Genomic DNA, 13777 nt, shown 5'->3' with positions numbered 1-13777 from the left:
CTGTAGTCATATCTCAATCAAAGGGTTTTAATTTTGATTTTAAGTTATCAAGTTTGTTTGAGGCACATTTAATGCATTATCCCATTCCTTTCTTTACAATAAATACCAACTCTTTATTCTACCATAAATATAGGCTTTTAACATATCCCATAAGATAACATTGGAGGATTTGCCATTATTATTAGTGTCCATAAAAAATTCCAGTTCATTTAGAAACCATTTTTTAAATCCTTTAACTTTGACCATATATTCCAGTATTCTTTGCCAGAATATTAGTTCATTTGGTTTTAGATTAAGTTTAAAAATAATGGCATTATGGTCAGACAAAGGACAAGATGTTATTAATACTTCTACTTGTGAGTAAAGCCCACTAGAAGTGAATACTTTATCAGTATTTGTTTGGGTGCCAAATATATAAGACTAGTGAGGATAATTTAATGTTATTTGCCAGTTTTAATTCTTGAGTATCTCTAAGATCCACCATATTGGTAAAATTGCTTAGTTGTTTACCAAGGTCCCTATTATATTAGCAAATGCACTGAATTGCAAATGCTGTTTAGTCAAACGTCATTACGCGAAATGGCAAAATACCGAAAGCACTGAACAGTGATTTTTTTTTTCCTAGGGAAAAAAATCACTGGAACATTTTTGGGAATTTGCCATTTCCTCCACTGTGGTGCAATCTTGGAGTTGGTATATTTAAGTAGGGGGGTGTGGGGAGCACAGTCCCCCACTTTATTCTGTGTTTGGATTTTTTTTGTTTTTACGGGGAAAAATCGCTGATCCATTTGTGTTCGACATTTTGGGTTTCGAGGATTGTGGGTCGATTATATAGCATTCGCAATTCAGTGCATTTGCTAATATAGTATAGACCCGTTTAGCAGTAGCAATTATTTTGGGTTTCTTATCTTTGATAGTGTCCTTTTCTGAAAGTATACATTTAAAGTCGCCCACCATTAGAATTTCACCTTTTGCAGGTAGAGCTATAAGATCCAAGTACTTTTTTGCCATTTTGGAACCAGTTCCAGGAACCCAGTACATATTAACAAAATAAACATTTTCTTACCTATTTCAAGCATGACTAATCCCATCATACCATTTTTGTCAGTGTAAAAGTCAGTCACTTTAGGTATAGTTAATGTTTTCTTCCAGAGTATTATACTGCCTCTCCTTTTGACATTATAATGTGAATCCACCAGTATTAAATATTGTTAATTGTTAGCTTGTCAGTATCTTTCTTTATTACGTGTTTCCTGTAAAAATATTATATCAGCTTTATTCATTTTACAATATTTAAACAAACGTCCTCTCTTCACTGGATTATTTAATCTATTTATGTTCAGTGAAATACACTTGTATATTATAATTTCTAAACTGAGTTAAGTCTAAGGGATTTAAGTACTAATTTTCAAGAATTTGACAGTATTTAAGTTTAACATTCTTTGTTGAGGACAAAAACTAAAAAACACTCGGTAACAATATAACAAATATATTTACAATCTCTAACATGGAATGCACCATTCCTGATTTGATGACATAATCATTCAAATCACCCTTTATCATCCTCAGCACCTCTCTATCTACTCTTCTGCTTTTACTTCTTAGAAATGCATTCAGTACTTAGTGTTGTTGCAAATAGCTTTCCTCTAATGACAGTTTACAATGGTTTATTTAATATTTAATTGGATAGATTTATTTATCTGTAATGCATTAAAATAATAATTTTCTTAGTTGTCCTATATAATAGAATTAAAATAAGTAATATAGTAAAACATTCACATTTTCAAACCATATATATATATATATATATATATATATATATATATATATTGTGTTACTTTGTTAAATCTATGTTAATCATTAATGTTTCATAAATTAGTACAAACATACAACCTGTACACTAATGATTGATTCAGTATGCTTTAACATTGTTAATGTATCTGTCTGTTGCTATTTAGTATATTAATAACAAAATAATATGCTTAAACTGAAAGTATGATTTGTAACACAAGTACTGTACAGAGGGTACATGCTAATTCATTTGTCAAATTCCCCTAATATTACCAAAATCTTAAAACAAAGCATTATATATTTCTGTATAAGAGAGATTTATCTGAAAAAGAAGCAACATGTAAGATTTTCAGCATCTAGGAAAAAAAACTCTCTTATACTTTGATTATTTGACAACAGTACAATAAATTCAAAGTTTACCAAATACTTTATCATTGCCAAAAGTTGATGACAGCAACCCATCTGTAACCAATCTATAGATACAAATCCCTTTGTAATTTTAAAGTTAATTTATTTACCCCCTCCTATTCATGAGACATATATGCTTCATGCATATCCAAAAATATCCATATATATTTCAACATCTAGATCGCATTTCCAAAATATAATTTACAGAACACATAAGCATGCTTAATCATAAAGGTAAGTTACCTGTTTGTGTCTATTCTTATGATCTAAGGTGCAATTGAGGGCATCCTTTATACCAGTTTAACACTGGTAACTTCCTTTTATTACCTTTAAATATGTTGCATCGATATATATTCATCTGCTTGAAATGTCATCCTACTGAACAAATCATTTTCATCTGCACAGTTTCAAAACACCTTTAAAAATTTCCCCCAGAGAAACTTACATTGTTTAAGGTGAATAAAATACACCAGTTTATATATATATATATATATATATATATATATATATATATATATATATATGTTTACATATTATGATATAAAAAGTTATTTTATAATGATGGTTTGTTATCAAGTTTCAGTCATTTCAGATCTGTAATAATACATCTACACTTAGTACTTTTAGTTCTATATCAATTCTAAAAGAAATAAAACTTAGTATGCTATTTTTTATATTTAATACCACCTTAAATAATTATTCTAAACATATTTAGGAGCAAAATAGTAAAAATAGAACAATTTCCTTCAGTTTATTCAGAGGTGTGGTGCCCTTTAAATATTTGTAGTGCTACTTTAATACTGCATTATTTAATATTTCCCATTTCTTCAGTGAAACATTAAGTAAGTGTATACCATTTATATTCTTCCCAAATATTTACTAATTTAAAATAAGTTTAACATGCAAACTATATTTAAATTTCCACAAGTTCCAAAGATAAACATGCAGTTTTATTTTGCCAGCATTCATCACATTTCCATTGTAGCATTCCATTCCAAGACTCTCTGCTGTGTTCAAAGGTCACTCTCAGACTGCTGACACTTGTGTTGCTTCGCATAACCGCAGTTCTTCTTTTCCAGCTAAATATGGTTTGTGATACTATTCTAAGTCTTAAAATAAGGTAAACTTTATGGTTTTAACTGGGACATATTTGAAAATGTTGTCAAACTTTAAATACGCTCATGATTAATGAAACGTGAGCTAAACAGTTAAAACAGTTTAGAAAAATGTCCATAGAAGAAGCAAAGTGATGTGATCCTACTAATATATTAAAAAGCAGCTACTAAGATAGCTTATAAGATTTAGGACATACCTAGTCAATATTTATACAGAGAATTTGATCAGTCAATAGGGCATACATTCATCAAACTAGACCTGTAGTTAAGGGACAATTATACTGTTTGAAACATCATTTTCTAACATATGTATTTTAAAGAAAGGTCTTAAATTCTCAACAAAGCATTTATATTATTTTCCCCCAATCAAAATAACTCAGTATGTTAATGTCTGGGTATATGCTTGTATTTAGACTCTTGTGTTAGTGAAAAAGTATCCATTTAACTTATGACATTGTATAATAGTCTGCTTTAAAGTTTTATCAAACTGTTAAGTTCTGCAGACAGATGCTACTATATTGTTTATTGATGCTACTGTGTGAATTATTATTTTTATTATTTAATAAAAAAGAGAGGATTACTTTGAAATGTTTAGTATCCTTTTAACTTTTGAGGCAACCTACATACACTATAATAAAATATATTACTGGAGATGTGAGTCCGAAAAGAACAAACAGACAGTTAAATCCTTGTTATTTTCCTTTTAATTTTTTACTGTTACTCTCTTTTGTTGACCACCATTTCTGATTGCTTGCCTCTTTAAACATACAATGGACCAGTCCATTTCTTCATCTTTATCTGTGATTTTATTTTTCTGAATAAAGTCAAGAGCTTCATCCAGTGAGCTGAAAGTCTTCTGACCCTCCGATAGGAATATTTGTATTTTTGCAGGAAATAAGAGTTAAGCCTTAATATTTGATTTTTTTAAAACTCTTGATTAATGGGGTGCAGGCTGTCCTTTTAGAGATTATTGAGGAAGTGTAGTCATTGCCAAAGGTAATAGTTTTGCCATTGTAGGTAACTGGAGAGTTAGACCATGCTGTTCTTAGGACTAAATCTTTATCTTGTGTTAAAATGAACTTGACAATTATATATCTCACTATAGATGGGGGTTTTATTGAAGAGCTGTTTGAAAGAGACTTATGTGCCCTTTCTGTTCCAAAAGAAAGTGAATCCAGCAAGTTTAAGGTTTTTGGAAGGCAAGTGTTTAAAAAATGTATCATATTATTTCCTCCTTTCTCTGGAACATTATATATTTTATATTGTTCCTTTTGGATCTGCTTTCAAGCTCATCCACTTTTTCTAAAAGTAAAGTGTTTCGCTTCAGCAGAAATTCAAATTGACTTTCATTTTCATTTAATCTGCCATCTACATCATTCAGTGATTCCTCTACGGAGATGATCTTGTAGGAATGTTTCTTAGTTATTTCATTTAGTAAGCTAATTTGTTTCTTGTTTTCTTGTTTTATAGTATCCATTTTACTATCCAGTTTATCTGTTTTTACTAATATTTCCTGCATACTGGTTACAAGAGCTTGAAGTTCTTTCTTTATCCCATTTTCCTGAGAAGAAGCTTTAAGATGAATCATGACTGCATTTAACTGTAACTGTAACTGTAAGAAAACTTCTGACAGGATTATAATAATATAAAGTCTTTAAAAACTGATTGTCTTGCTGTATTTTCTTCGCACCTTATTTTTTGTCGTATTAATGATGTTCTGAAGACATATATTTTTTTAGTTTTTATATATAAATCCTGTCAAAATAACTGTACTGAGGCAGAGCAGAATTTCTGTGCTGTTAGCTGCTGGGCATCTTACATGTCCCCAGAAATGATGTTTTGATGAAGCCCATCAGACATGTACTGTGTACATTCTCATCCAGAATTCTTCAGTAATAATGACTTTTACAAAAAAATCCTTAAATCATTTTTAATTCTTGCAGTACATTTTATTGTTTGCTTTAGAAAATGTGAAAAATTTGTATGGCAGAAATTAACCCTTTAGCTGCAGACTGGAAAATTGGTCCACACCTCACCTTTCCTCCCATCCAATTAATGAGGTTGTTTATGCTCATGTACAAATCAGCTAATGGTGTTTTGCAGTAGAAAGTTGAAGACAATAAAAAGCATGGCTCTACCAGATCCAAATTTATGATATGTTTTTGAGACAGTGGATATGAAAACATTGTATTCAGAAACATTTCAGTTTTGTGCATATTAGATGTTTTTCCTAGTTTTAAGAATAATGTTTAAAATGGAGTGATATCTGCATTTTACTTTAAAATATATTATCATGTTGCAAGACTTTTTACATATCAATTATCACAGAAGATGTGTCTTACATAAGGCATGTAAAGAACAGCATGTGTTTATTGGTTCCGTTTTCTTACACCAGAATCCTTTTTTTTTTCAGTTTACAGTTTGCAGTTGATTTGGCTTATCAGTTACAAATCGAGGCACCCAAGGAATGGCAGGAAATTGCTGATAACATCTGTGTTCCATTTGACCAAGTGAAACAATACCATCCTGAGTTTGATGGCTATCAACAAGGTAAACTTAGGCAACAGGACCTTCTGTATGTTTACAGTTATTGATTTGTGGTTCTTGTTTACCTAAACAGTGACATCCTAAGTTTTATAAATACATGTGAAAGAATGCATTATAGTGCAGCATATTGCTTAAAGTATTTCTGCAGACCTGCAGATCTGAGCCTGTATCCAGTAGTTCACACCATCTGCATATTGTATAACTGAACAGACCAATTTAATTGTTTGACGTTATAAACCACATCTGGACACAGGGCTTAGCTTAATGTGCTTTATATAGTTTTCTGCTATAAAGACTATTAATATGTTTCACTGTATTATGTTTACTTAAAATTTATCTGCGTGTGGTGCTTCTGTGTATGCACGTGTGTGTGTATGTGTGTAAGGGGGGCATGCAAACCAATACAAGGGGTTCCATACTATGATCATTGATAAACTAGTTATAACTAGGCTTCAGTTCCATTTTGCTGCTTCCCTTGTTGTGGTCCACCTCCTCAAAAAGTTTTACCAAAATTTAGTACTTCTTTATTCAGTGATACTTAGTAGTGGGGCTCTTATTTTTCTTTATTTCCTGACTTCTTTAAGGCACCAATGTAAAACAAGCAGATGTGGTCCTGCTTGGATTTCCTCTCTCTTTTCCTATGAGCTCTGCAGTAAGAGAAAATGACCTTGAAATCTATGAACGAGTGACAGATCCTCATGGGCCAGCAATGACCTGGGTAAGTGATGACAAACTTGCATTTCCACTTGTACAGAAGTATAATTTAAGCCTTTACCGTAAAGGACACACCTACATATCACTACCTTAGAAGCTGAAGTCAGGGATAAGTAGAAACTATGCTACTCATCACTTATTTGGGATGAGGAAATGGAGGCAAGACAACTGTTGTTAAAACTAAATCAGTGCTGTGTACCACTGAAAAACGCTTTGTAGAGTTGTGCCCAAACTGGTTTTGTTTAAAGTGAAATCATGAGCACATACAATACTGGCTGCAGTTTTAGCAACAATATCTACTTTTTAGTTTCTGATTACCTTCTAAAGCAAATGATTTTATCCTATGATGTCTAAACATGGTATTAATCCTCTAATATTCAGACTGAACTTGTAGGTGCAGGACTGTCATGTGATATTTCTACTAGGTCACCTGAATACATCAGGTAGCCATGTAATGGCCATACATGGCTAGTAGGTGTTAGACTTTCCACTGACATTGGTACTTGGTCACTTCAATACATTATGTAGCTCGGGAAATGGAAAATGAAAGAGAGTTATATCACTGTAGGAGATGCTAATGGAGAGAAATGTGACCGTGAGTATCTGAGTTCCCATGTTGCCTTCAGAACTAACCATTTAGCTCCAGAATGGCTGTCCATTGCAACAGGTGGGTGTACCTATTCACTCCAGTTGCTGAGCGTTTCTTATTTCTTCATACATATTCACTCGAAGTATACATGCATTTAAGTCCATATATTTTGTTAATATTCATATTGATTCAGCTAGGTTAGAGATGTAGGTATTCAGGTGCTGAGTGGTGGAACCCTGATTTTGTTGCATTTGGATCAGACTCTATTATTAGTTCAGGCATTAAGGGATTTGGATAGAAGGGAATTGGATTGAGCAATTTATACAGGCTCATCCAGTCTTTGGAAGAGGATGGTGGTATTATTCACTGTGTAAATGTCACCTAATAGAGAACAGGTAGTGTAGCATTCGAGAATAATAGTTGTATATTTCTACTGTCAGTTTATGTTGTAAACTATGATTGGAAGTAATGTTCCTGAATACCCTTGTCCATGTATTTAGTATGTGTTTGTCTAGGCTTGTTAGTCTAGCTCAGATTTGATGTTAATTTACTCAGAAAATAAATTTATTTGCCTGAATTGCTTTCAAAGTCTTGGTGGTTTTATAAGAATGATGAATGGTAAATTAAAGAAGCGGAAACTTTTTAACATACCTCCAGCTACTGACTAAAAGAGAAAAGCACTTGGTCTGTAAGTACGAGGTGCTTATAGTAGCCTTCTCTTCAAATGACCATCAACTCAAAATAATGAGGGTTCTTGATAGGAGATTCCCAGTGGATAGAGAGGATGTCTCCTTATGGTGTGATGTTGTCTGCCCAAATCACTGGGATATGTGAACAAAATGGTTGATTGGCCATCACGGGGTAATGCATGGCAGGTTAGAAGAGGAAAAGGTAGATGTACTATAAGTACTTATATAATCTATCCTGAATCAGAATGTAAACTGTAAAGTCAGAGAAGAACAGAATGATACTTTGACCTCAAATAAGTGAGACTAATGCAGAGAAACAGGTAATCCTATGTGTTCGTTACCTACTGTCTAATGAAAAGTATGTATTTCAAGACATTTAAACATGTATTGGTGAGCTGCATCATTATGTATAAAAGCGTGAAGAATGCCAAGTATATGAGTTCCGATGACGGGGGTCTCTGAAACTTGTTGTCCTTAATACTCTGGCATCCTTGTTATACCTATAAAAGCTGGGGATAGTCAATGCGGGCTATAAGCACACATATGTATACATCTTTACTCAAAATATCAAAATAAGGTTAGAAAACTCATCTCTTCCAACAGTGCTAAATAGGGAATTAGTGTGGACTTTTCTTGAAAACATGAACACAGCCCGTAGATCAAAATGGGCAGTAAGAACAAGGTATAGGCAATCTATACTGTAACACTAAAATAAGTGAAATATGCTTTATTTGATCACCAATAATTTAGAATGAGAAGGTGTTTGCCTGAAACCCTGGTTGCAGTTTCTGATGTTGAAGTGATAGCAAATCCTTGCTCTCTAAAGAGTTACCCCATGCTTCTGATAGGCCTGGTACAGTGGACAAAAAAATGTAGAAATGTGTCAGGCCTTCATGTGAGGTGTCAATGAGAGCAGTGTGAACCAAGCAGCAAATAAGTCAACGGAGGATGCTCATGCATCTTTGCTATACTTTGAAATTTGAAGGAGTAAAAGTATCCCTATTTACTGGAGCTCGTAAATTCTCAAATGTTTTCCATGCCTACTAATCTTCATCATAAATTAAGTGTGAATACCAGTTTTGCAAAGCAAGCAGTGTGAAATTCCATTTGCACAAATGTGTCAGACAGTTTTCTGTGGGGTGCAAAGTCCCCATACCTCCTGTACATGTAGCTTTACCCCCTGTGTCCCCAACTCAGTGTAATCAACTCTGAGGTCAGTGCACCTTGGGAAAAGATTATTTTTTCCCTTACAGCCAAGCTTAATTTCTGACACAGATGTGAATTTTACACAATTGCCTGAGAGACAACTCTCCTTGCACAACAGTCTGTCAAAGTGGTGTCCTATTCCTTTTCTGAATCAGTGTTACTTCTCTATGTTGTGCATGTTGAATTCAGTTGAGACCAAGCAGTCAACTAGGAGAAAAGGTATCCTTATTATTAACATTGCATTGTGGGATAGGCTGAAGTGAAAAATATGAGAATTGTGACTGTTTAAAAAAATTGTTTCTTAGAATGTATCTAAAAGTGAAAAGGTAATGTAATATGCTTAAGATGATGAACATCAAAGCATTTGCTGAAATGAAAAGAGCCCAGAGATTTCTAGTCAAGCTATCCCAGTAGATTAGCATAACTGTCTTTGTACTCTGTAGCCTACTGGCTGCTCTGAGGTAACCTTTGTCTCCCTTTTCAATCCATGAAATACCTAGTCTTGTTTGACCTCCTATTTCTTCACAGAAGCAGTGTATGTAAAACACAACTGCACTAGGAACCTAAATCTGCACTAACAAATACAAAGGCTTGCTAGAAGGATAGGGTCCTAGGTCACCATGTTTGCATCCTTTGGAATAAGTTACCACCACAGGTCAAACAAATTATTGCTTGGCTAGTCATGATGATTGGATTGGTAGACACAAATTTATACAGTTGTTTGGGAAGTGAATATTAAGTGCTCAAAATGGGTGGCAAGAGCTTTAAATGTGTCTACTTAGAGGTGTAGATGGCTAGGCATCTTATAGGCTTCATGAACGCTTGCCTAGTGTTGTTCCTATGTTCCTGTGAAATTTTTGGATGCCACTGAAGCTACAACAATGTTGATATTCTAAGGATCTGAATGCATTACCAGCTCCAGTGGTTCAATAGCCAGTACACTTTTCTTTGGTGCTGGAAGATCAGAAGGCTATGGGTTCTATTTTACCCCAAATTATTTTTAAACTGATTTTCCATAACTGACACTGCAGTGTAGCATTATGGGGTGTTGCATTCCTGAATGTGCCATCCTTCAGATGAGATGTTAAACCAAAGCTCCATATGCCTAATTAGTAGTAGCTCAGGGGGAAGTGAAATATCTCAGAGGCCATAGCTTTCCAACTCTAAGTACAAGAAATCTGTCTGGACAAAGACAAAAATAATGGGGTGACAAAGGTCCAAAAATAGGGACAAATTTTAACTATTGCTCTTATAACCTTATAAAGTTGCTAGAATACACACGTTTGTGTTAGAATGCATTTTTGAAGCATATGAAGTCTGAAACTCCAATGACTGTCATTATTTATCAACTTCAATCCTCAATGATTTGCCAAAAACACAAATTTTTACAAGGAACAGACCAAAAACATGAGGCAAAAGTCTGGACATTCTGTGAAAATGTGGACAGTTGAGAGGTATGCACAGCACTTACTGGAATGATTAGGGAAATGTCCCCAGTGACCTAGTCAGATTTCTCCTAATCAGTATAAATACCACCTCATGTCTCCCCTAAAAAAATATGCCACTGCACTAGTGGGACTAACCAATAAATGAAGGATAAATAAATAACTACATCTGAAAGATGAGGAAATCACATTATTAGACCATCATAAGAATGTACTAATTCAGAGGGTATCACAAGTGTTCTTAAACTATAAAGACTGGTTTCTATATTTGGAGTGCATGCTTGTGTTCATTATTATTATGCATAACTTCACAAGCTTGTGGTTCTTTAAACAGATAATAAAATACTTTATTACAAGAATCTTAAATAATTTCCGTAGGTTTATAGGTTCATAGATTCTTTCTGGGCAGTCATTCCAGTAGATGGATAGGAGTCTAACCAAAGAATTCCCTTTACTTGTTCCATCCCCTATTAAGACCCATAGGAGATATTCTGAGGTAAATTTACAGATTCCTCCAACTCATTGAGATTTGTCTTTAAGAGAGTTAGTGAGCTGCTTTGCTTAGCATGGAGTTGTAGTTTATTCCAATGGTAGGGAATCCCTTGGGAGGAGCAGCTGTCATGCCAGCAGGTTCTATTTATATTAAAATGCAGATTACCCCTTGAACAAGTGTTGGTAGTATTACCAACTGTATAGTTGTTTAATAGATAAAACAGACTGGGGTCATTCAGAACCATATAAGCCAAACAGAGAATGTCATTCGTGCGTCTGTAAGGGACAGAAAATAGTCACAGGACTTACAATAACTTTGGATAGCTAATAGAGAACATATCACAGAGTTTCTTTGTTGGAAGCCACTTGGCATCTCATGTTGGGCTATATGCTTGGAGAAGTAAAAGGCCAAGAATGACATTATATTCCATTATGGGTCTTAGCAGGTAGGATTAGAGATGGATAATGGCTTCCTTTGATCTAAAGTATATACCTGCATTCAGTAGTTACCCCAGGTAGAAGGCTTTCCTAGTGACAGTTTACAGATGGAAGTCAAAGGAAAGCTCATCACCTACAAATGTGCAGAGATCTCTGTTAGTGGTATCCGTTTTGGGGTGGGGGGGTGTTGTCAGTGTAGTAGGTGCATGGTTGTTCTTGCTTCCAAAGAGTACTGTATACTATACTGCATTCTTTTTCTTTTCTTTTTTTTGTGTGTGTTTGTGTAAGCTTTAGGCTGTGGTCTTTATACCAGGAATTGTTTTGGCTAAGGCCATCCTGCAAGGAATGGATACCATTTGAAAAGTTAATCACACCAAGTTTTAAAGTATCAGTGAACTTTGCCAACTGGAGTCCATGATCTCATCCTGGATTTGAGAGAAGTATAACCCAAATAGACTGAAGCCAGCATGGAATCCTGTGGTATGCCACCTATATATAGGCTTTTGCAGGAAATTGTGCAGCTAACACTCGCCTGTTCACTTCACTCTGTCAAATTTCTAGTTTGTTGACAGACAGAAAAGTTCAGGAAATTCATTAAAAGCACTCTTTTTCAAGTAATGGAGATATCAAAAGGATGAGGATTGAGTGCATGTGGGTAAAGTAAGTGTGGGTTTGGGTTTTTAATCCCAATACTTTTGGTTATACCGAATGTTTTGGCATTGGGGTGGGAGCATGTATGGGAATGCTTTTGGATTAGTTTTAGAGTTGTAATATTTTGTGAGGATAAATTTAAGTAGGTTTATACCTTAAGTAAGGAGGGGAGAAGAGCAGTATCTGATCCAAACAACTAGACTAATAAAGTTTAGAAAACACTGTACATATTTAATGGTGGTGTCCTGTGTTTACCAGTTAATAGATGAGTAGTCAAAGTCATGCAGAATGATTTGTTTGAGTCAAGGGTAAAGGACTTCATTTGGTGTAGGTAGATATCTTGGGAAGTAGGAGACATAGGTGAGATTCCAAAATTTGCAGTAATATGGTAATTTGGCTTATTTACTGACACTAACATATACTGGATGTAGAGGTCATTATCATGGTTGATGAGTCATAAAACAGTTGTGTTTCTAATGAATATCACTCTGCCATTATCAAAAGGTCTGAGCAACTGTCAAGAGCTCAGCCCAGGTAAAGAGGTAGTGTTTTCACAATACTGGAAGTAAGTTATGGTGACTACATAAATATGTATATGTTCCAGGATCAGGTAGGGCTCAGGATCAGGCAGTTTCTCATTCAGACTTCTAGCATTGAACAGTATCCCATTTAAGTAGGCTTGATAGGAATAAAGACTAACTTTGTCTAAAAAGGTCCTATGTGGGCCAGAATGTGTTGTATGTAGCATGCAGGACCATGCATGGAGTGGGTACAGACCACCCCCGGTAAAACAAGCAGAACTACTTACCATCTTCTCCCATTCTGGCACATACTGGATCCTGCTGGAATGACACCAGTTACATAGTCAATAATTAACATCAATTACTTTATGTTCACATATGGCATCATTTGCAATGGTGGCAGAATGCTTCTCAGGACTACTCTGTTCCTGATCACCAACACATACATTAAGACTTGACCATGTTGCTCTTTATGTCCACCAGTCCACCAGGGTGGAGTGCCTAAGGTCATTCACCTACATATGACAATGATCAGCTTACTGAATATGCAGTTGATTATTCTCTTAGTATTTATTTTGTATTTTGTTTCCTGCTCCTCAAAGCTGCTGTAAGACTTTGGCCTATTGTAATGAGTTAAGCTTTCATTTTTGTTCATGCAAACCTTGTTAATGAGGGTGTGAACTTTCATGGAAGTTGTGCAGTCAGGCACAATGACTTCTCTCTAGCTTAACTTCTTCAGGTCTTTTGGGTTTGTAATACGATGATGGGAATGGACCACATTCCCAAGTTTAAGTAAGATTAAAGCTCATGAAATCAATACTGTTTCAATCTTTGATGTTTGTAGGTGCTGCAAAGAGCACTTTTGGCTATGTGCCCAAAACTGATGACTTCTGCAATTCATAAGGAGTTAACATTTATCAGTAGCATATCTAAATATGACTATAAATTCTTTTTATAAAACCCGTTGCGCCTACTCCTATTGGAACTGTCTCGGTATCATTTCTCCACATTGCCCTCATTTCTGCCTACAAATCCTGGTATTTTATGACTTTGTGTCCCTCTGTAAGTAAGACACTGTAATCACTGGGTTTAGCATTTGCGATGATCAGTGCTACTTTTGTTTTTTTTTTTTTTTTCATGGACTACTGTATCTGTTTTTCTCAGATCTGTT

At 34.7% G+C, this 13777-nt stretch overlaps 1 protein-coding gene across 1 annotated transcript in view; it reads left to right on the top strand.

Moving 5' to 3' along the window:
- The window catches only part of PGGHG (protein-glucosylgalactosylhydroxylysine glucosidase), a 471557-nt gene that overhangs the window by 257356 nt on the left and 200424 nt on the right, over positions 1-13777 (top strand). Inside the window, exons 9-10 of the mRNA XM_044082889.1 lie at positions 5728-5864; positions 6446-6579. Of these exons, the coding sequence (XP_043938824.1) occupies positions 5728-5864; positions 6446-6579 (271 nt within the window). The remainder of the gene's footprint in view (positions 1-5727; positions 5865-6445; positions 6580-13777) is intronic.

This window comes from Protopterus annectens, chromosome 9.part0 (genome assembly GCF_019279795.1).
Source record: "Protopterus annectens isolate FY-2018-M chromosome 9.part0, PAN1.0, whole genome shotgun sequence".
Taxonomy (NCBI): domain Eukaryota; kingdom Metazoa; phylum Chordata; order Ceratodontiformes; family Protopteridae; genus Protopterus; species Protopterus annectens.
Note: the sequence above shows the minus strand (reverse complement) of the source record. Positions and strands in the feature narration are given on the sequence as shown.